This window comes from Rhamphochromis sp. 'chilingali', assembly GCF_963969265.1.
Source record: "Rhamphochromis sp. 'chilingali' genome assembly, chromosome: 1".
In the NCBI taxonomy this organism is placed as follows: Eukaryota; Metazoa; Chordata; class Actinopteri; order Cichliformes; family Cichlidae; genus Rhamphochromis; species Rhamphochromis sp. 'chilingali'.
In genome coordinates this window covers 38,811,801-38,839,005 of record NC_137929.1, presented here as the reverse complement: position 1 = coordinate 38,839,005, position 27,205 = coordinate 38,811,801, and the positions used below count along the sequence as shown (strand labels likewise).

The 27,205-nt window shown below is 43.7% G+C and overlaps 3 protein-coding genes across 3 annotated transcripts in view; 1 reads left to right on the top strand and 2 right to left on the bottom strand.

Moving 5' to 3' along the window:
- The window catches only part of LOC308408021 (Fc receptor-like protein 5), a gene marked incomplete at its 3' end in the record, with an annotated part of 174,560 nt that overhangs the window by 120,075 nt on the left and 27,280 nt on the right, over positions 1–27,205 (bottom strand). The window lies entirely within an intron of this gene.
- Positions 7,988–15,707, top strand: LOC308400137 (uncharacterized protein; the record flags this gene model as incomplete). Its single annotated transcript, XM_080887635.1, has 7 exons — positions 7,988–8,285; positions 8,426–8,512; positions 8,631–8,722; positions 9,130–9,336; positions 13,001–14,288; positions 15,155–15,233; positions 15,590–15,707. 7 exons carry the CDS (start codon positions 7,988–7,990, stop codon positions 15,705–15,707), a joined length of 2,169 nt encoding a protein of 722 aa, XP_080743761.1.
- Positions 18,995–26,418, bottom strand: LOC308400128 (Fc receptor-like protein 5; the record flags this gene model as incomplete). The annotated part of the gene is made up of 8 exons (XM_080887628.1): positions 18,995–19,725; positions 19,839–19,889; positions 20,222–20,341; positions 22,286–22,564; positions 23,048–23,314; positions 25,395–25,661; positions 25,771–26,043; positions 26,400–26,418. The coding sequence occupies 8 exons, from the start codon at positions 26,416–26,418 to the stop codon at positions 19,562–19,564; spliced, it is 1,440 nt and encodes a 479-aa protein (XP_080743754.1). The 3' UTR covers positions 18,995–19,561.

Sequence of the window (27,205 nt, the reverse complement as noted above, 5' to 3'; positions counted from 1 at the left end):
AGCAAAATATAGTGAGACTCCAAATGAGTTAAGGCCTCAGGCCGGACATATTCCTAGATTATATGTATTATATGTACTGTAAGCATGTTGTTTAATTAACTACCACTTTAAACTTAGCAAAAAACATAATTGAATAAAAGACCACAAAGAATAATATGATATCAGTGGTATGTAAGCGCGTGCGGCCCTCTATGCTCGAAGCCTTTCCCCTCCATAGATCAGTCAGACATTCACGCTGACTGTAGCTTTTAACCCTTAATTAACTTGAGCACAACTCTATAATAAGCAACAAACTGCAATATGTATAAGTTGATCATGGTCACATCTGCAATGAAAGATCATATTATTCTGGTACCTGTAAGTAGAAAATCAAACTAGAGTTATAACAATCACTGTAATACAAAGGCTAATGTAAGATCAAAAACTTCAGTATATATTTAATGCAAAGCTGGTTATATGATTCTAATGAACTAATAGTGCCATATTAAAATAATGAAACTAGAAGAGGAAAAAACATCCCCTTTTTATTCTACACTACAATATGACTGAATTAACTCTAAAAGATTATCAGCACAAGGTCATTGTTTACAGTTTTATTATAGTTTGTAGTGTTAATAAAAAAAAATCTTTCTAGAAGCTCAAAAACAGAAGCTAGATATCAGGACTTATTGGTAAAGACCTGCATTTCTGATAATAATAAAGTAAATATTCCTAAAATGTTGCTTTGTATTCTGTTTGTTCATCCCACAGTGTCATTATAATCTCTCTGTGCTGTCAGCTATCAGGGCCAAAACATGTTGTCATCTGGAGCACAGCAACCATTTGCCTTCAACTTTTCTTCTTCTTGGTTCTGCAGCCCGATGGGAAAAAATTTGATCATTTATTATTTTTAAGTGCAGAGATGATCCTGCAGCTATGTCGTCACCTACCACACAGAAATAGTCACACAATATTTTCCACCAGCAGTAGTTACACCCCCAGTAGCACAGGAACAGAGTGGGAGGGAGAGAGACAGAAAGAGAGCCAGGGACAACAACGTCGCATTAGAAAGGTATAGTAATCATCCACAACTATTTTCAGTTGCGGATGATAAAGGATTCAGAAAGTTTATTCATGCAGTGAATCCTATGTATGCAATTCCAAGCAGGAAAACACTCCCAAAAAATCACCCCAGGCCTATATGACAGAGAATGTGCATCTTATTTTTGTTTTGCATATTTTATATTATATTATTTATATTTTATTGTGTTGTGGTTTGCAGTGTTTTGTGTTGTTTCACTTTAAATTTGTTTAAAAGGATAAAGCTGAAAATTTAAATGGTTAAAAGTTGAAATGTAAACAGTTGTTTTTTGTATTTTATAATTTATTGGTTACATTTCATGTGGAGTGAATAAATAAAAGTATATTTACGGTGGCCTGTAGAGAAAAAAGCACGTTCAAACTCCAAAACACAACAGAAGTGCTCCAGGATGCTAGGGGCAGTGTTGAGCTTTTGTTACCAAGTGGCTACACAAGCCAGCAAGTACCAACGACTGGATTTGGTGTGTGGTAGTAACAGGTAAATGAACATTTTTTTTTTATTATTTGAATATATATGAGTGTTTGTGTATAAATACACAAACAATATACATATGCTTTCAATTGTGTAATTTAAGTGATCTAGGTAGCTCTGTACGTGGTTTGGAATTTATAAGTGTTTTGGAGTTTGTACATATGTGTAAACATATATATTTAAAATCCATGTAGATGCTAAAAATGACAGCCTCAACATGGCATTTAATCTGTTATTAGACTCAATTGGTTTCTCTCAAAATGTAAAAGAACCCACCCACCACTTTAATCACACTCTAGATCTTGTTTTAACATATGGCATAGAAACTGAACATTTAACAGTGTTTCCTGAAAACCCTCTCCTGTCTGATCATTTCCTGATAACATTTACATTTACAATAATTGATTACACAGCGGTGGAGAGTAGAATTTATCAAAGTAGATGTCTTTCTGAAAGCGCTGTAACTAAGTTTAAGAATATAATCCACCCACTTCAATGCCCTGTACCAACACAGAGCGGAGCAGCTATCTGAACGCTACCCCAACAGAGGTCGATTATCTTGTTAATAATTTTACCTCTTCACTGCGTACGACTCTGGATACTGTAGCTCCTGTGAAAACTAAGGTCTCAAATCAGAAGTACCTGACTCCGTGGTATAATTCTCAAACACGTACCCTAAAGCAGATGACTCGTAATCTGGAGAGGAAATGGCGTGTCACAAATTTAGAGGATCATCATTTAGCCTAGAGAAATAGTTTGCTGCTTTATAAGAAAGCCCTCCGCAAAGCCAGAACATCTTATTATTCATCACTGATTGAAGAAAATAAGAACAACCCCAGGTTTCTCTTCAGCACTGTAGCCAGGCTGACAAAAAGTCAGAGCTCTTGTGAGCCAACAATCCCTTTAACGTTAACTAGTAATGACTTCATGAACTTCTTCACAAATAAAATTTTTATCATTAGAGAAAAAATTACCAGTAATCATCCCACAGATGTAATATTATCTACAGCTACTCTTAGTACCATTGATGTTAAGTTAGACTCTTTTTCTCCAATTGATCTTTCTGAGTTAACTTCAATAATTACTTCCTCCAAACCATCAACGTGTCTTTTAGACCCCATTCCTACAAAACTGCTCAAAGAAGTCCTGCCATTAATTAATTCTTCGATCTCAAATATGATCAACCTATCTCTAATAATCGGCTATGTACCACAGGCCTTCAAGCTAGCTGTAGTTAAACCTTTACTCAAAAAGCCATCTCTAGACCCAGCAGTCTTAGCTAATTATAGGCCAATCTCCAACCTTCCTTTCATATCAAAAATCCTTGAAAGAGTAGTTGTCAAACAGCTAACAGATCATCTGCAGAGGAATGGTTTATTTGAAGAGTTTCAGTCAGGTTTCAGAGCTCATCACAGCACAGAAACAGCTTTAGTGAAGGTTACAAATGATCTTCTTATGGCCTCTGACAGTGGACTCATCTCTGTGCTTGTCCTGCTAGACCTTAGTGCAGCATTCGATACTGTCGACCATAATATCCTATTAGAGCGATTAGAACATGCTGTAGGTATTACAGGTACTGCACTGCAGTGGTTTGTATCATATCTATCTAATAGACTCCAGTTTGTTCATGTAAATGGAGAGTCCTCTTCACACACTGAGGTTAATTATGGAGTTCCACAAGGTTCAGTGCTAGGACCAATTCTGTTTACATTATACATGCTTCCCTTAGGCAGTATCATTAGAAGACATAGCATACATTTTCACTGCTATGCAGATGACACCCAGCTCTATCTGTCCATGAAGCCAGATAACACACACCAATTAGTTAAATTGCAGGAATGTCTTAAAGACATAAAGACCTGGATGGCCGCTAACTTTCTGCTTCTTAATTCAGATAAAACTGAGGTTATTGTACTCAGCCCTGAAAAGCTTAGAAATATGGTATCTAACCAGATTCTTACTCTGGATGGCATTACCTTGGCCTCCAGTAACGCTGTGAGGAACCTTGGAGTCATTTTTGACCAGGACATGTCCTTCAATGCACATATTAAACAAATATGTAAGACTGCGTTCTTCCATTTGCGCAACATCTCTAAAATTAGAAATATCCCGTCTCAGAGTGATGCTGAAAAAGTAGTTCATGCATTTATTACTTCCAGGCTGGACGACTGTAATTCATTATTATCAGGATGTCCAAAAAACTCACTGAAAAGCCTTCAGCTAATCCAAAATGCTGCAGCAAGAGTCCTGACAGGGACTAGAAAGAGAGAGCATATTTCTCCTGTTTTGGCTTCCCTTCATTGGCTTCCTGTTAAGTCCAGAATTGAATTCAAAATCCTGCTCCTCACATACAAGGTCTTAAATAATCAGGCCCCATCTTATCTTAATGACCTTGTAGTACCATATCACCCTATTAGAGCACTTCGCTCTTGCTCTGCAGGCCTACTTGTTGTTCCTAGAGTATTTAAAAGTAGAAAGGGAGGGAGAGCCTTCAGTTTTCAGGCCCCTCTTCTGTGGAACCAGCTTCCAGTTTGGATTCAGGAGACAGACACTATCTCTACTTTTAAGATTAGGCTTAAAACTTTCCTTTTTGCTAAAGCATATAGTTAGGGCTGGATCAGGTGACCCTGAATCCTCCCTTAGTTATGCTGCAATAGACATAGGCTGCCGGGGGATTCCCATGATGCATTGAGTTTTTCCTTTCCAGTCACCTTTCTCACTCACTATGTATTAACAGACCTCTCTGCATTGAATCATATCTGTTATTAACCTCTGTCTCTCTTCCACAGCATGTCTTTTATCCTGTCTTCCTTCTCTCACCCCAACTGGTCGCAGCAGATGGCCGCCCCTCCCTGAGCCTGGTTCTGCCGGAGGTTTCTTCCTGTTAAAAGGGAGTTTTTCCTTCCCACTGTTGCCAAAGTGCTTGCTCATAGGGGGTCATATGATTGTTGGGTTTTTCTCTGTATCTATGAAGCGCCTTGAGGCGACTTATGTTGTGATTTGGCGCTATATAAATAAAATTGAATTGAATTGAATTGAATGTTCTCCCTCTACCTGTCTGACTTCTCCCCAGAGTCCAAAGTCAGATATTATTATGTTAACTGGTGATTCCAATGATTGCCTGCAGGTGTGAATGTGAACATGAATGGTTGTCTGTCTCTCCATAACCTGTCTAGGTGATCTTTTACACAATGAAAGCTACTATAGGCTCCGCCCACATTAGAGTCCAAAAGGACAGCAGAGCAGTGAAAGCTTTAAGGTGTGATAACTTTGTGATTGGCTAATCCCCTCCATATGAGAATGCAGTGTACCTCAGTTTCTCACTTCTCATTCTCAATATACAGTCTGTACAAAGGTTACAGTTAAGGTTTGTTGCAGTATCATCTACACACACTCACAAACATGTTGATATCCAAGTGTTTTAGATTGTTTAACAACAGGTGTGTTTTTCCTTCCCTCCACTTTTCTGTGGGAAAGGTAAAATACATTAAGATGTTACTTCATGTTTTTATGTTATTTGCAGCTTATGTTAAGCAAATGCAAAAATTTCAGTACATATCAATATGTCATGAGGTTGTAATGCCTCCAGACATGAAATCTAAAATGGCCTAAGAACTTGGGGACTCTGTGATACTGCAGAGTCCAGCAGACAGTTTGGAGTCAAACACTGACGTCATCATCACAGGTGTAGGAACCATTTCTGTAACACCAGCCAAACAGACACATTAGTATCAGTAGGTATAGATGATTTACTGGCTCCTCTGTTGGTTACAAAGCTGTGATTATACTTTGGAGTTTCATGTTATACTGTGAGGAACTGGCCTGTTTGGAAGTTGCAGTAAGAAGAAAAACATACAAAGAGGAACATAAGTATTTGAACACCCTGCGACATTGCAAGTTCTCCCACTTAGAAATCATTGAGGGGTCTGAAATTCACAATGTAGCTGCATTCCCACTGTGAGAGACAGGATTTTGAAAACAATTAAGGAAATCACATTGCATGATTTTTAAATAATTTATTTGTATCACTGTATCTGTATATGATGTTGTAGACAGAGAGAGTGATGGATGATTTTATTTATGTCAGAGATAAATGAACATTTACAGCACGTCCATGCAGAGACTCTTAAAGACATGAGCGTGAGAAACAAGCTTTTCACCGTTTCTCTTGATGCCCACATGCTTTATTTATCCTTTAGTCCAGCATGTGTCATCACCACAATAAAGCTACTTTTAACCTGTTTTCACACATTGTCATACCTGCACATTTCCACTGTGCTGTGTTGACTTTAAAGAAGACAAACGTTAGACTTCAGGCTGAAACCACAGGCTGCATTTCCTCTTTTCTTGGAGGCCCAGACAGAAATTTTGTGGTATCAGATTTTCGGCAGATAAAAATAAACCAAACCTACAACAGTCTTTTCCACACATGCAGTCATCACAGTCTGCTCAGAGAAACAAAGAACAAGCAGGGAGGGGGTGACATGCACCACTAGACTCATATGTACTATCATCTACAGGTTGAGGAATCTGCAGTACTCTGAAACTTCCTTAATCCCACCCTAAACCCCTGATTTTTTTTTTTTTTAATGAAACTGATAACTCTGTAGGGTGAACAAGGATTGCATAAAAATGTGAGAAACTGAAGCATGTTTTAACACAGTCCCAACAGTGGTGGTCTCACAGGGGCTACATCGAGCTCTCCATCGGTGGAAGGTACTCAACCAGCCTGGAGGAGGGCCAAGGGATGGGTCCTGTGACTTACCACTAGTCAGTGTTGGGGAGTAACGGAATACATGTACCGCCGTTACGTATTTAATATACAAAATATAAGTAACTGTATTCCGTTACAGTTACCGTTTAAAAAGGTGGTATTCAGAATGCAGTTACTTTGTTGAAATAAATGGATTACACTGCGGTACTTTCCTGTTTCATATTGTCGCGGGTCAGGACTGTTTGGGTTTTGTTTGACAGCTACGTTCTGTTGTTCCAGGCGGCAGCATTACGGTTGCCATGGTTACAGGGCGACGCTCTCTCCCTCTCTCTGTGACTGTGTGTTTCCTGGGTGAGAGAGCGCCTTTTCGTTGTTGTTGTTGTTGTGCTAAGCTAACAGGCAGAATGCTACAAGCATAGCTCTAAAGAATGTAGCATCATGGGCAGTGTAGTCCGTGTTGCAGGGAGAATGCACTGCCATACACGTTATGGGTCTGTGAGCACGAGGAGGGAGAAAAAGGGGAGTGGAAAAGTACGAGCTGTCATCGAGCAGAAACGGGAGCTGGATGCATGTAAATATAATAATAACCACTTCAGCCAAGAAGAGTGCCTGACGAACCCAGTTGTAAGTAAGCTATTAAGACTCGACTGTACACTGTGTTAGCGTTTTCCTCCGAAAACAATAAGTTCCGTTGGAGCAGCCTTTCAACGCCTCTCTCTGTCTCTCGCAATAAAAGTTGACCCACACAACAAAGTAAAGCTATTTTTCGGCTACGAGCCGACAGGGACCCCGCCGTATTAGTCAGAGGTCCCTTTACTACAGTTCGGAGTCGCGGACCTTCAGTAATAGTAATAAATCACACAGCAATAGTATATTCACGTTGTTGTAGAAAGCATGATAATATATTAAGTAATCCAAAGTATTCAGAATACGTTACTGTCATTGAGTAACGTAACGGAATACGTTACAGAATACATTTTGGAGCATGTATTCTGTATTCTGTAATGGAATACATTTTAAAAGTAACCTTCCCAACACTGCCACTAGTTGGTCCTCACAGATGACTCCCCAACAGGTTGGTGCACAGTCCATGAAGGCTCTCGGCTCAGCAGCTGTTAGATCAGTCATTGGTTGTCTAAGACATTTACAGTGAGGTCAGTAAGTATTTGATCACCCTGTGATTTTGCAACTTCTCTTACTTAGAAGTGATTGAGGGGTCTACAATCTTCAGCATAGGTGCATTTCCACTGTGAGAGACAGAATCTAAAAAGAAAAATCCGGTAATCACATTGTATGATTTTCGAACAATTTATTTGTGAATTACTGTGTCAAATAAGTATTTGATCACTTGCTTATCAGCCAGATTTCTGACCCTCAAAGACCTGTTATTTTGCTTTCAAATAGTCCAGCTACACTCTGCTCATGATTCTAAATAAGTAGCACCTGTTTGAGGTCGTTAGCTGTCATAAAGACACCTGTGCACCCCACAACCAGCCAAGTCTAAGTAGCAACATAGGCAAAACCAAAGAGCTATCAAAAGACACGAGAGACAAAACTGTAGACCTCGCTGGAAAGGGCTACCGGGCAATTGCTAAGCAGCTTGGTGAAAAAAGAACAACTGTTGGAGCAATTGTCAGGAAATGGAAGAGGCTAATGATGACTGTCAATGTCCGTCGGCCCCACGGAAGATCTCTCCTCGTGGGGTTTCAGTGATGCCAAGAATGGTGAAGAATCAGCCCAGAACTACACGGGAGGAGCTGGTCGTTTCCAAGGCTACTATCAGTAATACACTAAGACATCATGGTTTAAAATCTTGCATCGCACAGAAGAGTCCCCTGCTTAAGTCAGCCCGTGTCCAGGACTGTCTGAAGTTTGCCAGGGATCATCTGGATGATCCAGAGGAGTCATGGGAGGACGTCCAGTGGTCAGATGAGCCCAAAGTAGAACTTTTTGGTCTTAACTCCATCCACCGTTTTTGGAGGAAGAAGAATGATGAGTATCATCCCAATAATACCATACGTACAGTGAAGCATGGGGCTGGAAGCATCATGCTCTGGGGGTGTTTTTCTGCATAGGGGACGGGACGACTGCACTGTATTAATGAGAGGATGAACGGGCCATGTATTGTGACATATTGGGCAAAAACCTCCTTCCCTCAGTTAGAGCATTAAAGATGGGTCGTGGCTGGGTCTCCCAACATGACAATGACCCAAAGCCCACAGCCAGGAAAACCAAGGAGTGGCTCCGTAAGGAGCATATTAAGGTTCTGGAGTGGCCTAGCCAGTCTCCAGACCTAAATCCAATAGAAAATCTTTAGAGGGAGCTGAAACTGTGTTGCTCAGCGACAACCCCGAAACCTGACAGATGTAGAGAAGATCTTTATGGAGGAGTGGGCCAAAATCCCTCCTGCAGTGTGTGCAAACCTGGTGAAGAACTACAGGAACCTTTTGACCTCTGTAATTGTTAACAAAGGCGTCTGTACCAAATATTAACATTTGTTGACTCAAGTGATCAAATACTTATTTGACACAGTAATTCACAAATAAATTGTTCGAAAATCATACAATGTGATTTCCGGATTTTTCTTTTTAGATTCTGTCTCTCACTGTGTAAATGCACCTATGCTGAAAATTGTAGACCCCTTCATGATTTCTAAGTAAGAGGAAAAAAAATCACAGGGCGATCAAATACTTACTGACCTCACTGTAAATGCTGGAGCTGCAAGCTGTCGTCCTGGCACTCAAGTAAGTTCTGTTGTGTCTGCAGGGGCACCATGTCATTGTCATAACAGACAGGGCAGAAGACAACCTTTTTCTTTTTTTCCAGGGAGTCAACATTTTTCCATCTGTTTGTCTCCCTGCAGAACGATGTCCCTCCCCTTGTGTGTGACAACCTGGCAAACCCTTTTGCCTTCCCTCCATACTCCCTCCTCCAGTCATTCCTTTGCCAGGTCCAGACCAAAGAGGTGGGGTTGGTCCTGGTGGCCCCACTTTGGCCCCACATGGCCTGGTTTCCAACTGTCCCACCACTCAGAAAGGGACACCCTTTTCTGAAGGTCCTCCTGTCCCAGGTGAAGGGGGTCACTGTTCCACCTTTTCCCAGTAGGGCTCAGGCTGGCAGCCTGTTGTTAGGTGTAGCTATGGGTGGACTCAAGAGCAGAAAACACGGAAGTTCGGGGGTTGCAGTGAAGGAAGTTTATTTACAGTGAAAGGCTATATACAGGGAAGGAACGTATTTACAAGACAGGACATGTATGGAAACACAGAGCCAGGACGTGCAGGGTGAACATGCACTGGTGGCGCACTTGATCTCAGGGGGGAGGGATAATAGTGTTAGTGGTGTTTTGCCGTAAACCGAAAAGAACACAAATGGGAAAATAAACGAGAACTGGAGAGCTTACTTGATACAGTCTGACATATAGACACTGGGGAAGTTATTAGAAGCCAGACTTAAGAGGCACGGAGGGAGACTGAGAGGTGAGGTGCTGAGACATGAACTGAATCTCCGTATAGACTCGGAGAAGATGATCTCCACAAGCTCTGGTAGGCGGGCGAACAGTTACACAGACACCCCTGAAAAGGACAATACTCTGACACTAGACGACCATCGTGCAGCTCCTTAGGAACGCTTCTGATGAAAGCGTCTGACGAGTAGCAGGTGTGCCAGAGGCTCAGTGAATTGGTGCCCTGCCTACCTGTGCCATAAAAAAGGAGACAAAAAAACCACAGTTGACATTATCCTGCAGTTTCTGTAGTCCCTGATCCAGCCTGATCCAGAAGTGAGAACACTACAGGAGTCTTTTACACCACCCACCAGGACTACTAATCCTTCTGCTGGTGGCTGTTGGCCTCCTGGTGTGGTCCACCAGCTGGACCCCCACAGTTGACATGATCCTGCAGTTTCTGCAGTCCCAGCTGGAGGTGATAAATGTGCAGTTACCCTGCGAGGCATGGTGGCAGCAATCAAGGCTGTTCTCTTGGGTCATTTAGCACTTAATGAGGCCGACTCCTCCTTAATTTCCCAGTTTCAGATGGACACCCAGTGACTTACAAGTAGAAGGACTGGAATATTTAACAGTCAGCCAAGCAGACTAATTCATTGCAATAAATAACTAAATTGCGCCCTCTGTTGAATACCAGCTCTAAACACAACCCAGTGTTTATATTGGAGAGGTGTTTTTGCATGAGAAAGGTGGAGAATGACAAGGATCTGACTGTCTGAAGTTACACAAAGATCTGGTTTTGTGGGCAGAGAGAGTGACAGATTCTCTTGAGATTTCTTATTTCAAATATAATTACACTGTTGCAGTGATATGATGTAACCCAGGGACAGGGACCCTAGAAACAGTACAACAGTAAATTATTTCATTTTTCTTTTTAATGAAAATTATTAACCTATGCCCATAAATGTGAAAGAGAGATCTATATGTGCATGCAGCTAAATTTGTGCAGGTCCACCACGACAAACAGTCACGTGTTAGAGAGCACAGCTCATGCAGTGAGAACCTTGTGCGCTGTCCATGGTGCTGAAATTGTAACAGTTTAATAAATTTAATATTTCACTATTTCTGGACGTGTGCAATAAGATGTGTGTGCAAGATTTGATATTAATCTGATACCAAGTAAAATACAAGGCCTGTCTCACTGATACTGATACCAGTACCAATACTTTTTAATTATTAACTACATCATCAGATTGCTAATTCTGAATGAAGGAATTTTCATGAACATTAAGTTTTTTCTTTTGTCCTTTGGATTATTAATTAGTTAAAACCTGGGACCGAAATAAAAAACAATAATCTAGCACATCTAATAGTATTTTAACTACAGTAATCATACAGTATCCTTTTCACATTTAGCACAACAGGGTAATTATGTTGAATCAAATCTGAGTCATACTATGTTTGGTATATTTGTTTCAATTCCTGTAATTGTTTTCATTTAAATGTTTCAGTCAAATAAATGTATTATATCAATGTTTTAGCATAAATGACACTTTATGAGTAAGAATTAGCCAGTTCCACTTTGAAAATTAAAGTAATATAACTGAAATATTACTATTACCACAGTTATCTACATAGATATTCTCTGCTTACTGCGTTGCTGGATGGTCCTGGTTAGCTGAGCACGTTTGCTTACTTGTTTGCCTGGCACTGCTGAGTCAGTGACAGTAAAACATAAAACACAAGAGAAGAGAAGCAAACTGTGGCTGCTCTGTGACACCTGAAAGCAGCAGCATTTACACAGACAGCCAGGTTGCCTCTTTGATGAAACTGCAGCAGTGCATACAGGAGAACAGAAACTGAAGCATCAAGCTCATTACACTCGTATTGATCAACATTGATCACTATGACATCCATCCAAGGCCTGATTATTTTCATGATAGGGTCCAAAGTCAATATAATTCCTCTGTTCTCTCTGTTCTTCAGTCATATCAACATCTTCTCATTCCTTACAATAAATTATAAATGGATTAATGTCTCCCTCTATTGGCCACCAGCTGTAAGCACAGTCCAGTGATTGGACTTGGAAGCTGTGTTCAGAGTTTGACATGGGAAATATGGGACAAGGAGCTATAACTTTATATCCACACTTAAAGCCCGTCACAGGACCGACCCTGAACACTGATGTCTCTCTGATGTGGAGAATAGATGACTTCAAATGTTCTGTTCGCAAGATTTCGGGTAGCAGTGAAGTGAAAACAGAATAACTAAATGAACATATCATAAATAATGATAAGAACAGCTGTTAGGAAGCTGGAGTTCATGGAGGAAGCCCACACAGATGCAAACTAAAATGAATGTGCATCTAAAAAGTAAAATATGAGAACTTACATTAAACGACTTGATGGTTCTTTGATAATAAATAAATAGCTTCAAATGTTCGAGTAACACATGTAGCAGTAAAGTGAACACAGAGGCACTAAATGAGCAGATCATAAATCAACAATCAGGAAAACAGCTGCTCATGGAATTCCCGCTGTGCTCTTTGTCTGAACTCCTTGTTTCCTCTCTGCTGTGTGAAGTTTGATGAGAACATGAATCAATCATAAACTGTCATGGTCCTGGGCTATGTTGGCCCAGTATTCTTAGTTTTCTTGTATGTTTGTATTTTGTTCCCTATTTAGGCCATGTTTCCTGAGTTGCCCTGTTGTGTTGTTCCCTAAGTGTTTTCCCTTCGTGGCTTTTACCCCCTGTGTGCCCCTCTGTGTATCTGTGAGCCCTCGTCTCTCCTTATGTTTTATTCCATGTTTCCCCAGCCCGTTATGTCTGTGTTCTCCCCGTGCTCTCTCCTCCTGTCTGAACCTCTGTACTTCCTGTTTGACTCTGCCCGTCTCCCGTCAGGTTATGTTCACCCCGCCCTGTCTCGTTATGGTTATCTGTGTCAGCTGTGTTCCCCGTGTGTTCCCACTTTCCTCGTTAACCCTCTGTGTATTTCTGTCTGCGTCTCCCTCTGTTCGGCGTCGCGTTCTCCCTCATGCTGTGTGTGGTTCTCCCCGTGTCTTCTGGTATATGTTACATTAGCTTTTCCCAGTGTAGTTTAGTTTTGTATTGCTTTGGTATCACTGCTTTCGTCTGTCACCTGTCAGCAATAAAGCTGCATTTTGAGTTTATCCCCTGAGTCCGTGAGTTTGCATTTTGGGTCCTCATCCTGCCTGCCACACAGCGACCATGACAGAAGAACGCGACCACGAACTGGACCCAGCAGCTCACAACCCCCTCCGCGGACCTCCAGGAAGACTTGGTCTACACGGTGGAATACCACTGTGAGGAATGGGCGACGCTGCCTAGAGGCGAATACCGGGAGACCGTAGCCGTCCGTCTTCAGCGGATGGTGTCCGGGCTCCCGTGGCTATTCGGCGCACTGCGCCCCCACATCCGGGACTTTCTTGTGTCCGCCGTGGGCATCCGCCCGGGGCAGCTGTCCCAGAAAGAACCGGAAACGGTCAGGATTGGGACCATGGGGCTCACCACCGTTACGCCGCCTGTTCGCTTCTCATCGGCTTCTACATCTTCGCCACCGCCTGTCTACACTACGTGGTGCACGGAGATGCCAGAGGCCAGCGACTTCGGTGAAGAGGAGCGGCAGCAGGTGTTACGGGCATATCGGGAGGACGAGCTCCGTTGGAAGCCCTGGCTTATCACCGAGGAGGAGCTCTCGTCAGCTGTCCCACCACAGATCGGCCACCCACCCTCGCCGCCGCGATCGGGCTACTCGTCTCCTGCTTCCTGCCTGGCACGGATGTGGTCTGAGGGCGAGGAGCCGGTCGCCACGGAAGGCCAGGCTGAGCCCACGGCCGCCCCTAAGAGGAAACGGCGTTCCCGCCGCTGTCGCGCACCGCCACGGCCCGTTCTGCCCTCCACTGAGCAACACGAGGTGGCTGTGGGGGGCGCGGATTCCGACCTCGAGGAGTGGCAGCGCGCCGCATGCGCGCAACTGGAGGAAGAGCTACGGGAGGAGCCATGGCTCACTCCTCACTACGGTGAGATTTTCCGCGGGACACGCCTAGCCCTTGGGGGCCCCCGGAGTTGCCTGAAGCTCCCGCCTGCCGCCCCGCCAACACTCGCCTCCTCAGCCTCTGTGACGCCACAGGAGGCTCCACCTTCCACGTTAACGGGGCCCACGGCCAAAAGGAAACGGCGTTCGCGTCGCCATCGCATCGCCCGACGCTCGGAGGTGAGTGAAACTGTCCAGTCACTCCAAGTTACCTCTGAGCAGAAGGCATGTGAGGTGGCTACAGACTTAGCCGGTGATATGGCTAGCAATGAGCTGTTCACCAAGCCGCAGGCTAGAGACAGTTCTTCTCAGTCATTCACGACTAATTCACTCACTCCTGCAGGGACCTTAGAATCCACACATAGACTGAGAAAGACTTCCACTGCTTCTCATGTTGATAGTGGGAGGGAGGTGTTTCCTTTTGTGTCCCTTTCCGTGTCTGCAGTTCCAACCAAGTCTGAGTTGCCGGTGGCTAATGTCTTCCCTCCTGACCCGGCCCTGCTCCTCCACCAGTCTCTGAATGAAGGTAACGGAAGCATAACTAGTGCTCCGGTTTGCCCAGCTACACTTGTTTCTCACAAACGGAAAACTGTGAACACTGATCATGAACCCATGTTAAGTCATCATGAGGCAAACATAACTGCAGATCATGGTGACCTGGACTCTGTAATGTCACAACATGACTTCTGTCTTCCTGAAGGTAATAAACAGGGTGATTTTGAACTGTTTTGCTCCAGCACCATTACCTCCACTCAGGAGATGGAGGCTGAGATCAGGATTAATGTGACACCATTTTCTCCTGCCTCTGTGAACTCATCACTAGATAGGATTTTGGCCTCGAACAATGGTGTAACCACTCACTCTCAGCCTGAAGTGTCACCCGCTTCAGTTAATGGTTTACGTACCGTTTTACCTGTATCTGTCTCTCCACTCAATATAGTCATCACTCTGAAGCCACAGATCACTGCGGGTGCGGGTTCCAACAAACACATCCATCCAACACACCACAGTCATGCTACCACGGTGCCATTGGTTAGGTCCATACCTGTGTGTTTACTGTTTTTCCAGGAGTTAGCTCCTGATGATCTAAGCCTTGTTTTTGTGGATCGAGTGGCAATTCTTGTTTTCCGTATGGTTGAACCAGCTCCTCTGAGTCGCACACTACCACCGGTTGAGTCCAACCAGCTTATGTTGACCTCTCCTAGGACTACACAGACTGGGCTAGTAACCTCTGAGCCACTTTGGACTGATGCAGACTTTGGGAACCTAGTGATTGCTGGCTCAGAACTGGTGGTCCCTACCACTGTCCACTTCATGGTTTCTTGTGTTAAGATGTTAAGCCCTATAGACTGTTTTTTACCTGCTCTCTCTCTCTCTGGGTTTGTGCCTCAGCAGCCTGTGTTTCCTCAGCTCCTAGTCCAGCCAGGGGCCTTCATAACAGTTTATCCTGCCTCTGCTGTTGGACTCCCAGGTGTGCCTATCCGGCACCCTGCGGCGACGAGGGGCCCGTTCAGCCACCCGTCTCCGCTGGAGGGCCCGAGGGGCCCGTTCAGCAACCTTCCTCGTCAGCTGGGGGTTCAGGAGAACCGCACCAGCCTCATGCCACGTCTGCTGGGGGGCCCGAGCCGCCCGTCCAGCACCATGCCACGTCTGCTGGGGGGCCCGAGCCGCCCGTCCAGCACCATGCCACGTCAGCTGGGGGGCCCGAGGAGCCCGTCCAGCACCATGCCACATCAGCTGGAGGGCCCGAGGAGCCCATCCAGCCACCTTCCGCCTCTGCCTCGCCTGGTCCGGCTTCATCCGAGTCTTCATCCTCGTCTGGTCCAGCCTCCGTCTCTGCCACGCCTGGTCGAGCTCCAGCCTGTGCGTCATCGCCTGGTCCGGCCCCGTCATCGCCTTCAACGTCGCCCGGTCCGGCGTCGGCCTCTGCTTCTGCTCCGCCTAGTCCGGCTTCGGCCTCTGCTTCGCCCAGTCCGGCCTCAGCCTCAGCTCCTGCTTCGCCGTCGCCTGGTCCAGCCTCAGCCTCTGCAGCGACGCCTGGTCCGGCCCCCGCATCGCCACCGTCTGGTCCTGCCTCGTCTGGTCCTGCCTCGTCTGGTCCTGCCTCGACTGGTCCTGTGCCCACCGGGCCTCGGCCAGTACGCCTGACACTGGAGAGCCGCCGCTGCCTTCCGCGCGGCCGGCCCCCTGAACTGCTCAGTCGTCTCCTCCGCCGCCGCCGCTGCCTTCCGCGCGGCCGGCCTCCTGAACTGCTCAGTCGTCTCCTTCTCCGCCGCCGCTGCCTTCCGCGCGGCCGGCCTCCTGAACTGCTCAGTCGTCTCCTTCTCCGCCGCCGCTGCCTTCCGCGCGGCCGGCCTCCTGAACTGCTCAGTCGTCTCCTTCGCCGCCGCCGCTGCCTTCCACTGCCTTCTGCGCGGCCGGCCTCCTGAACTGCTCAGTCGTCCCCTTCGCCGCCGCCGCCGTTGCCTTCCGCGCGGCCGGCCTCCGGACCAGCTCTGTCACCTGTGCCACCCGCCCGGTCGGCCTCCCGACCGTGTGACCCGTGAACTTTTGTGCCGGTGGGCTCTGGGTCGAACCCCTGAACTTTATTTGAACTATGGTCTTGTGCTCCTGTGTTTTCTGTTGCTCGTTTTTGTTTTCTGTTCCGAGCCCTCCGTCCTGGGCCCCCGCCGCCCGCCCTGGGTCGTTTTCTGTTTGGTTTTTGTTTTCCTGTGTTTGGGCTGTCTGGGGCCAGCCCTTAGGGGGGGGGGGGTGATGTCATGGTCCTGGGCCATGTTGGCCCAGTATTCTTATTTCCTGAGTTGCCCTGTTGTGTTGTTCCCTAAGTGTTTTCCCTTCGTGGCTTTTACCCCCTGTGTGCCCCTCTGTGTATCTGTGAGCCCTCGTCTCTCCTTATGTTTTATTCCATGTTTCCCCAGCCCGTTATGTCTGTGTTTTCCCCGTGCTCTCTCTCCTCCTGTCTGAACCTCTGTACTTCCTGTTTGACTCTGCCCGTCTCCCGTCAGTGTTATGTTCACCCCGCCCTGTCTCGTTATGGTTATCTGTGTCAGCTGTGTTCCCCGTGTGTTCCCACTTTCCTCGTTAACCCTCTGTGTATTTCTGTCTGCGTCTCCCTCTGTTCGGCGTCGCGTTCTCCCTCATGCTGTGTGTGGTTCTCCCCGTGTCTTCTGGTATATGTTACATTAGCTTTTCCCAGTGTAGTTTAGTTTTGTATTGCTTTGGTATCACTGCTTTCGTTTGTCACCTGTCAGCAATAAAGCTGCATTTTGAGTTTATCCCCTGAGTCCGTGAGTTTGCATTTTGGGTCCTCATCCTGCCTGCCACACAGCGACCATGACATAAACCTGCTGAAAGGAAGACTTGTGGCTCAAACCACAGGCTGTGTTTCCTCTTCTCTATGTGGCTCAGTCAGAAATCACGAGCTCCTTTAGTTTCAGTGCATAAAAAAGTCATGAAGCAGAAGAGAAAGTTAGAAACTATATTTTAAGTAGTTTAAAAGCGATTTGATTTTATGTGTCACACACAGAGTTATCATGGTCTTGCTGAACATGTGATTGACACTGTCAATATAAATCAGTATTACATGAAAGTACAGGCCGAACCACATCGAGAACTGGAAAAACTGCTACACAGTAAAAAGGCTGCTGAGCATCATCAGAGCAGTTGTTACTTCCCATCATGTTGATAGCTTTCGTTCATTTTGGAGGGTTTGAAGCTGTTTTAAATGACAATGAGTGCTTTTAAATGAAAGCTCTCTTTCAGTGGATTCATGCACAACACTGAACAGCTGTAACATGTACTCTGTCTGACACACAACAACAACACACTTTATTTATATCACACTTTTATTAGCAAAGTTACAAAGTGCTTCACAGAAAGACATTTATAATATATTACAAATAAAATAAACAATTAAAAAGAAAAAAGATCTACAGTACATTAAAGTAAATAAAAATTATTATCTAAGGGGAGAGAAACAAGTGAAACACACTAAACGATTCTTTCTGAAGGAAATATAAACTCAGGCATCAGGATCATTGCTTTGAATTCAAAACCTTCTCCTTGTCACTCAAAGTGACTTCAAGTATTTAAGAGACTTTAAAGAGAAAAAACAGCTAAAGAGCTGCTGTGAAGACTTTAGAGCTGTGGCTGAATTTGGATTTTGTCACAATCTGTGGCTGCAGACTCTGTGGCTCTTTGTAAGGATCCAAATGCAGACAACGAGAGACAAAATCAAAATTTTAACAAAAAAACGTTTTTCATGGCTGGAAACAAACATGAACCAAATCAGGTTAACCAAAAATAAATAAAGAAAAAAAGAACTAAGCTGGGAAAGCTAACTAACAGAAAATGTGGAACACTGGGAATACCTTGAAACACCTTGGAAGGATTGAGAGATGATCAGTGAGGTGGAAACACATTGGAAAACAGCTCTGATGAATTAAATATAACGAGACAGGGAAGCCAAACCAAACACACTGAACACAGGATGAAATACTGTCAAACTAAAACAGGAAGTACACGAACGCACGAGCTTGAAGCAGAAATGGGGATAAACAAACAGAGAGACAAAAGACGAAACACAAGGAAATGACAAAACACATTGACACTACTAAGACACACGGAGGGTGAGTGAGCAGAGACATGGATGACACAACAGACTCTCACAAGCGACACAGGGATGAGACAAACACACAAGTGGAACCTCACAGACAACAAACCATAAACTGGAAATACAAGAAAACTCAGAAACATAGAAAGAACTAAACTCCTGCTTAAACTGTATAAACTTAAACTTAGACCATCTTCACACTTTCACAGAGAGACTCACAAAAGCAAAATAACCTCAGAATCTTTGGTCAACGACCCAGCACCCTGACAGATTGACATTATTGTAGTCAGAGCTCTCCTCTGCGTCACCACGTTGCCCTGTTGAGGTGATCAAATGAAAGCATTTCAAAACAAACACCTTCTGTTCTCTGCTTAAATACATTTATTATCAGTGAGAATAATTACCAATGTATATTTTGCATTTAAAATCTCACATTTTGTGCACTCACTTGTCTTGTTAATGACTTTGAGCTGAATCACAGATGCGACATTGGCAGCAATGAAATAATAATCTTACTGATGTTAATGTTCCCTTCCGTGAATCTCTAAATTATTATGTTGGAGGGGTTTGTGTGTCCCATGGATCCCAGGGGCTGTGTTGTTCTTGGAGGAGGAGGGGGGGGGGGGGGGGGGGGGCTCCTGGTAGGGTCTCCCATGGCAAATTTTATCCGGTCCCTCACCCAGGACCAGACAAAGAATAATAAAAAAAAACCTGAATGAAAGGAACAGTTCACTCTGCCCTTGAAAGGGTTAATGGGGTCCCACCATGAAGCAAGGCCTGGGGAGGGTGCCTAAGAGCAAGCACCTGGTGGCCAGACATTGGTCCATGGGGCCCGGCTGGGCATAGCCCAAAAAAAAGGACATGGGTCCACCCTCCTATAGGCCCACCACTCGCAGGAGGAGAGGGGAGTAGATTGGTGCTACGTCCACTGTACCGGTACGTCAAGATGAAGAGAGAACTGACCGTAAAAGTGAAGCTCTCAGTTTACATCTCTACCCTCACTTATGGTCACAAGCTCTGGGTTAGTGACCCCAAAGAACGAGATCGTGGATATAAGCAGTGGAAATAAGCTTACTTCGAAGTTTGGCTTGCTTCTCCTTTAGAGATAGCGTTAGGTGTTTGGCAATGTGGGAGGGGCTCAGAGTAGAACCACATTTGAGGTGGTTCAGGCATCTGACAAGGATGCCTCATGTGTGATGTTTTTCAGGCATGTCCCACTGTGAGGAGACCCTGGGGCAAAACAAGGAAATGCTGAAGAGATTATATCTCTCGGCTGGTGTGGGAAGCCTTGGTGTTCCCCCAGACAAGCTGGAGGATGTGGCCTCTCTGTTTAGGATGCTGCCCCCACGACCTGGTCCCAAGTGTAAGAAAATAGTTGGACGCATGGACTTCAATGTTAAACACAGTTATTATATAATCATCCAGCTTCCACAAGCTCAATATTAATGAAAGTTGATATTTTACCATTTTCAGAGTTTTCAGACCTTCTGATTATCTCATAGCCACAACGATCACCTGCAGGTCAGAGAAAATCAGTCACCTCATGTCTGTGATGTTATTTTAAAAAACAAATATTATTGAAAATAACATTTATATTAAAAGCTGCAGCAGATTTAATAAGTACAGTCTTGTTGCAAACAGCAGCATAATATTATAACTAGATGAAAAACTAACCAGCAAGAAGAGAGGAGTACACTTGCTGCTGATGGTGTTGATTGAAGGTCTGCTCATTAACAGCACCTTTATTAAAAATGTAAAATAAGACTTTTGCTTTTAAATGAACCTCATGATGCATTTGTGTCTTTGAAGGATAAAGAGTTTGTGTTAAGTAAAGGAAAAGGTCTCACTGTTGGTTGTTGTGCAGCGATACAACAAGAGCAGGAGAATAATAATGAGAGAGACTCCACAAACCAGTCGAACAATCAACCACACAGGAGATGAAGAGCTGTCAGCTCCTGACACAGTTACTGTGACAACAAACAATAAAGTTTAATTATACTTTATAATTCATAAAATAATTTTAGGAAAGTTCTCAGAAAATAAATTGAGGTGACTTCAAGCCTTAAAACAAAACTCATTTATAAAACTCCATCGCATGTTTTGCACCTGCTCACCTTTAACTGACATCCAGCTCTGTGCTGACTCTCTTCCTGAGTACTGACACTTGTAGAAACCTTCATCAGACTTTGACACTGCAGAGATCTTCAGCTCCCCTCGGGGATCATTTTGAATAAGTTTGTCATTGTGATAGAAAAACACATTGGAAAGTATTTTTTGTGTTCTCAAACTGCAGCTCAGACTAACAGAAGCTCCCTCAGTCACAGGATGAACAGGACTCACCAGGATAGGACCATTACCATCATCTGTGACACAATCACACACAATTGTTTCAGTCACATCAGCTGGTGCACACTTTGAGAAAAAGCTGACAAACAATAACAAGAACAGATTGTACAAATGTTCATCATGAAGATCTGATCTTGTGTGTTTAAAAACTGCTGTATGTGTTTTATTTTTCCCCACATGAAATGACTTCACATACAGCAAAGCTGGGACAAATGTTCATTTGATGTCTGAATCATTCAGATCCAAGTAGTAAATGTATAATAACATACTCTGTACAGTGATGTTGACTGCACTGCTGAACTCTCCTGATCCAGACTCACACCAGTACACTGCAGTATCTGACTTTGATGTGTTGATGTCACATGTGGATCCAGTCATTCTCCTACAGTCAGAGTACAGTCGGCCGTCCTCAGAGAACTTCCTCACTCTCCACTCAGTGAAGTTTCCCTCACAGGTCAGTGAGACAGAGTCAGAGGTGAAGTGTTGCACTCTGTCAGGACTCACTGTGAGAGACGCTGCTGAATGAACATCTGGAAACAACATGCAGTGAAGAGACAAAGCTCACAGATGTTAGGAACAAAAAATGTCAAATTAGTATTTGAAAAAAAATAATGAGCTGAATCTTGGTGGATTACAGTGATGACACAACTTATTAGACAGAATCAAACTGACCTGCAGACCAGACAAACTTTGGTTGACTGTGATCAGTGTGATACTCTGGGTCTCCTCTTCCAGCTCTGCACACATATCCTGCTGTGTGTGTCTGTCCATGAATGATGTAGGAGTCCTGTGCAGTCCCACTGCCATCAGGTAGCAGCTCATAACTGGAGGATTTCTCTGATAGATCAGGAACAGCTTTATACCAGTAGAAGCTCCATCCTGCAGACGGATGTTCAACCTCACAGTTCAGAGTTACTGAGGCTCCAGGACTCAGCCATGATGGAGACACAGTGAGGACAGGACGGGGTTCATCTGTTCAACAAAGATTTTCTCTCAATGTTTCGTCTCTTAACTCTGAATTCAATGTCACTAAAATGTTGACTCACAAATATTTATGATGAACTTTAAGAGTGAGACTATCTAAACATGTCAAATATCTCAACATGTACTAATAAAAACACATTTTTACAAACTGTTTCTATTTCCAGGTTAAATGAACTATGACTCTACTTACTGTCAGAAACTGTCAGTGTGACTGAATCACTCCACTCTGTTGTTTCATGCTGTGAACTTTTCATTCTGCCCTTACAGCGATAGTTTCCACTGTTGGATGATGAAGCAGATCTAATCCTGTATTCATTTTGATTTGGAGCTTTTATCATGCTGTTTGTTTCCCACTCATAATCCCACTCAGTGTCTCCTCCATGGATCTCACATCTGACAGTGATCGTCTCTCCTCTGTATATCTCAGACCAGTTTGGATACAGAGTCACAACAGGCCTGTTTGAGGCTGTTACTGTTCAAGAAAGTACAATAAAAACACATGACTGTCAAAAATGTTAATGCCTTTTGTTCTTCATCTTCCTCCTTAATCAGGAATTTATCTGACTTCATGTTAAACTCACCAGTGTTCCCAATCCTGACTGACTGGCTGTCCTCTGTGTAGTAAACTGGGTTTCCTCTTCCTCCTCTGCACCTGTAGAGTCCTTCCTGTGAGACACTGATTTGTCCATTTGAGTGGAAAACTGCATCTTGTGTGGTCAGGGCTTCAGAGGATTTCTCATCTCTGTACCAGTAGTATTTCCATCCAGATGATGATGATGGGTTCACAGAGCAGGTCAGGGTCACACTGCCCCCTACTGGAACAGCTGTGTTATCAGCTCTCAGTTTGGCCTTTGGTTTATCTGCAGTTCAGTTTAGACAAAGAACAAAAGTCAATGACTGAATCAAACCAGTTGAAATAACTTGGTGGAAATATGGAAATAATAAATATCACATAACTTTAATGGTGAAGCTGCAACAAACTGTACAACTATCACACAAACACAACACTAATCTTTCATATTTAATTTGCTGCATTTCTAAGTTAAAAACACACATGAGGAACAATCAGTGGATTTAATGTTTCTTAGTGGATGTGGTGGAGCAGCTGAGACAGATTCAGCATTTGTTCTGCATTTCATCTTTCATGTATTAGAGCTGCACAGCAGAGAAGTTACTCTCATATGTTTTGTTCTCTTCACTGTGAATAAAAAGCTGCTGTTCAGGTTTTTGTTGTTGGAATAAAAACTAAACATTTTACTGACCAACATGAAAGACAGTTATAAAGCTGTAAGAAAGAAGAAGTGCTTTTTCCTTATTTAGATACTCTGGATGAAAGATCTTACATGATACAGTCAGTGTGATGATATCACTCCACTCTGAGAAGAAATAGTCCCTCCTGCCCCGGCAGCTGTATCCTCCACTGTCAGACTCAGTAGCTCTGATGATTCTGTATTCATTGGATGTTGGAGGTGTGTTTAACTTGGCTGCTCTCCATTCATACGTCCACTGAGCTCCTTCACCTCCCTGAATCTCACATCTGACAGTGACTGTCTCACTGCTGTATATCTGAGTCCAGGATGGCTGCAGGGTCACAGTGGGCTTACTGGGAACTGTTCACAGACAAATATCCAGTTAGAGACAAATAGAAACATAAAAATTCTGATGTTTAAAACATGAGAGTAACGTGAGTGAAAAAAAATCAACCTCAAACAGGCTACAGGTTTAAACCACACCTCGGGCCAGTCTGACCACTGATAACTGTTTTGATTCTGGCACAAATCCCACTTTGTAAAATTGCTACAATCAGCACAAAGACAGTCAAAACCAGGCCACAGGCAGGACGGCTTCATCAGGATGCACTGAGATATTTTCAAACACCCTGACCTGTAGCTGGTTTTTGATAGCATACTGTGCTACATGAAGAACTGTATAGCACAGCTGCACAGTAGCACAGAGGAAATAGCTCCACAGGGTTATACAGGTCACCCAGAGGATAGTCGGCCATCCTTTGCCCTCACTTGAAGAACTGCACAGCTCCCGCAGTCTCAGGAACACGAAGAAAATCCTTCAGGATCCATCTCACCCAGGTCATGCACTGTTTGAACGTCTACCTTCAGGCAGACATTTCAGAGCCATAAAGACAAGAACTAACAAACTAAGGAACAGCTTTGATCCCTCAGCCATCACCATGCTGAACACTGAACAATCAGATCCAACACAACTCTCATATACAGTGTTTACATTGTTACAGAACAGTCTCATGTTTACACCTGCAGGTACGGCTGGTGTTTACATCAACACTGTAACACAGAAACATTTGTTTTGTTGTTTGTTATTAAAACAAAATCTGAAACTTTTCACTGCAAGGTCTCATTTTTCTTTGGAATTTGAACTTGTGTAGCTAAAACACATTTTTTAAAGGTCTGAATCGTTTTGTTGATGTTTTTTGGAGAGCACATTCTCTGTGAGGGTGAGTCCTTAATCTCACAATTTTGGACTTAAATCAAAAACAAAGTTAAATAAATGTTTCTATTTTCCCACCTCTCCAAGTAATCTTAATGAACAGAAAACTCATCTAAGGGTTAATAAACTCACAGCTATATGACCTCTTAGTCTGGTAGAAATAAAATAATTAAACTCACGAGTTTCTGTAACTGTGACGTCACTGCTGTCCTCTGTGTAGTAAACTGGATCTCCTCTCCCTCCTCTGCAGTGGTACAGACCTCCTTGTGAGACACTAATAACTCTGTTTGCTTCATTTCCTCTCATGAGCTGAGCTTTAGAAGAGACTGAATCACGTCTGAACCAGTCAAACTTCCAGCCAGCAGAGCCCTCCACAGAGCAGCTCAGTGTCACACTGCCCCCTGCTGGTATGACTGAACTTTGTGCTGCCAGTGTGGCTCTGGGTTTACTTGCTGTTGAAGAAACAAAATAAGTAAAACATTAAATCATCCTCAAGAATAAACTTGTTACAGCACTGATCAAACTTTAAACATTCACTGATTAATTTATCTACAAACAGAAACAAAGTAGTTTTTGTTGGAGCTCTTTAAAGCACCTGCAAGGATAGCATGCTAATGCTAAGCTAGCCAATAACCAAGAGTGATGAACTTCATCGTAACAAACTGATGAGCAGTCAGGCTGCAGCTCCATTTCTACCTGTTCATGTTTCTACTGTAGAATCACCATGACAACTGATTTAAGGTCTCTTTGTGCTGATTTTGTGCAAGAACTTTTTTGCTTTACTTTTTTCTAGTAATGATCCCAACAAAGAGGGGAAATACCTCCAACATGCACAAACATTTGACCTCACAGCCTCTAATTAATCTGCATGAATGTCTTTGATATTCTGCTTAGAGATGGTGGCGACTCTCAAAGTGGAGCCAATGAGAATCAATAAATTCTTATCAATTACCATCCCTACCTGCATGTGACACATTAGACTCTTTAACAAACTAAAGATTTCACTGATTTATCATCCTCTTATCAAACTGTCATCTCTGTACATTCCTCTTTACATTGCTGATATTTTAAGAGCCTCCATGGTGTCTCTCCTTTCTGTTTGCACAGTGAGAAAAACTGTTGTCCTGAGCTGCCTGCAGACAGCTGGATCATTGTTGGAGTTTTCCTGTTAAGACAGATGTAAACATGAAAACATTAAATGTCAGCATGAATCATGGTCCAACTCACATGAAACTGTCAGTGTGAAGGCATCACTCCATCCTGTTAAGAGATAGTCACTGCTACCCCGACATCTGTAGTCTCCACTGTGGGACACTGAAACTCTGCTGATCCTGTATTCACTGGATGTTGGAGGGCTGTTTGTGTTGGGTGCTGTCCATTCATATTTCCACACCTTTCCTTCACCTCCCTGAATCTCACATCTGAGAGTGATTGTGTCACCAGTGAATATCTGAGACCAGCTGTGCTGCAGTTTCACAGCAGCCCAAACTTTCCCTAACAAACAAATAAACACAAATATTAAACTGAAAAAATCATAAATTAATTGTTACTTCAGGTTAATCATGATGTTTCGTTTTATTTCACAACAAGATTTCACCCTCACCTTGTTTCTGAATTGTAACTGCAGCACTGTCCTCTGTGGAGAAAACTGGATCTCCTCTCCCTCCTCTGCAGTAATAGATGCCTCCTTCTGAAATACTGATCGTGTGCTCTGATGTTCCAGCTCCTATTTTCTGAGCTCCAGAAAACTCTGAATCACGTCTGAACCAGTCAAACTTCCAGCCAGCAGAGCCCTCCACAGAGCAGCTCAGTGTCACACTGCCCCCTGCTGGTATGACTGAACTCTGTGCTGTCAGTGTGGCTCTGGGTTTACTTGCTGTTGTGTTTACAGGGAAAAGTTTATCAGATTGTCACTTGCTTCAGGAAGAACTTTGTTATAGAAATGATCACACTTTACACATTCACTCAGTCATTTAGCTTCTAGCACCAAACAAAAAGTATTTGCCTGCATGTGACACATTAGACCAGGGGTCGGCAACATGCGCCTCTTTAGTCTTAGTGCGGCTCCGCGTGGTTTGGGAAAATAAATTAGAAGTATTTAGCTGAAGTGTAATTTATTTATTTAGTTCTTTTTTAACTTGTAGTTCTAAATTGGAAGATTATTGTGATCTTAAAATATAAAAATACAATTCTATTCTATTATTTTTTCATCGCTCAAAATAAGCGTCATACCCGCTGAAACGACATGCATTTATCGAGACTTTCAACCCCAGGTAGGCCAATTATGGATCTTCGGATCCACATTATGTCAGCAGCTGTTCTCCTCCGTGAACTATGTTAAAAACAAACACCGCTCACGCCTCACAGATGACAGCTTACAGTCCTGCGTAAAGATGAAAGTGACTTCGTACAGCCCCGATCTGCAGACGCTGTGCGCAGAGGTTCAGGAGCAGAAGTCCCATTGTAAACATACCACGGCAGACCCGACGATGTTTCCATGAACACGCTTTACAGCTTCTCTTTATTGACCACTTTTCACACACGGTTGCTGTACGCATACAGCCGGCTGTAGCTTTTCAGCTCACAGCCCGACACAACAACAGCATAGAGAGCACAGACGTTAAGACTGCGAGGCGTGATTGCGGGTGCCGCTCAGGTGCGTCCGCCTCCCCTGCAGCAGCGCTTCAGACCACGCCCCGCCACACACATTAACCAGGTAAAATACATATTTAGGCAGAATTTTGCAAATATCTATTTTTCATCTTTTAGCAGCAAAGTGCTTTTTTTCCAATTATTTTTTTAAAGTCAGGTCAAGGCTCCAAAAGCCCAAAGGTGATATAAGGCTGGCGGCTCACAACAGTTTTTGTTTGCTACATGGATCATTTTAGTTCAGCTGGGTGTCTTTCCTTTTGTTATATTTCTTTAAGAGTTCAAAATGTGTTCATTACATAAATAAAATGTAAGTTTCTCTGTAGCATGGATTTCATAAGCAACACACCTTAGTTGTTCACACAAAGCATAAAGGTAAAAAAAAAACA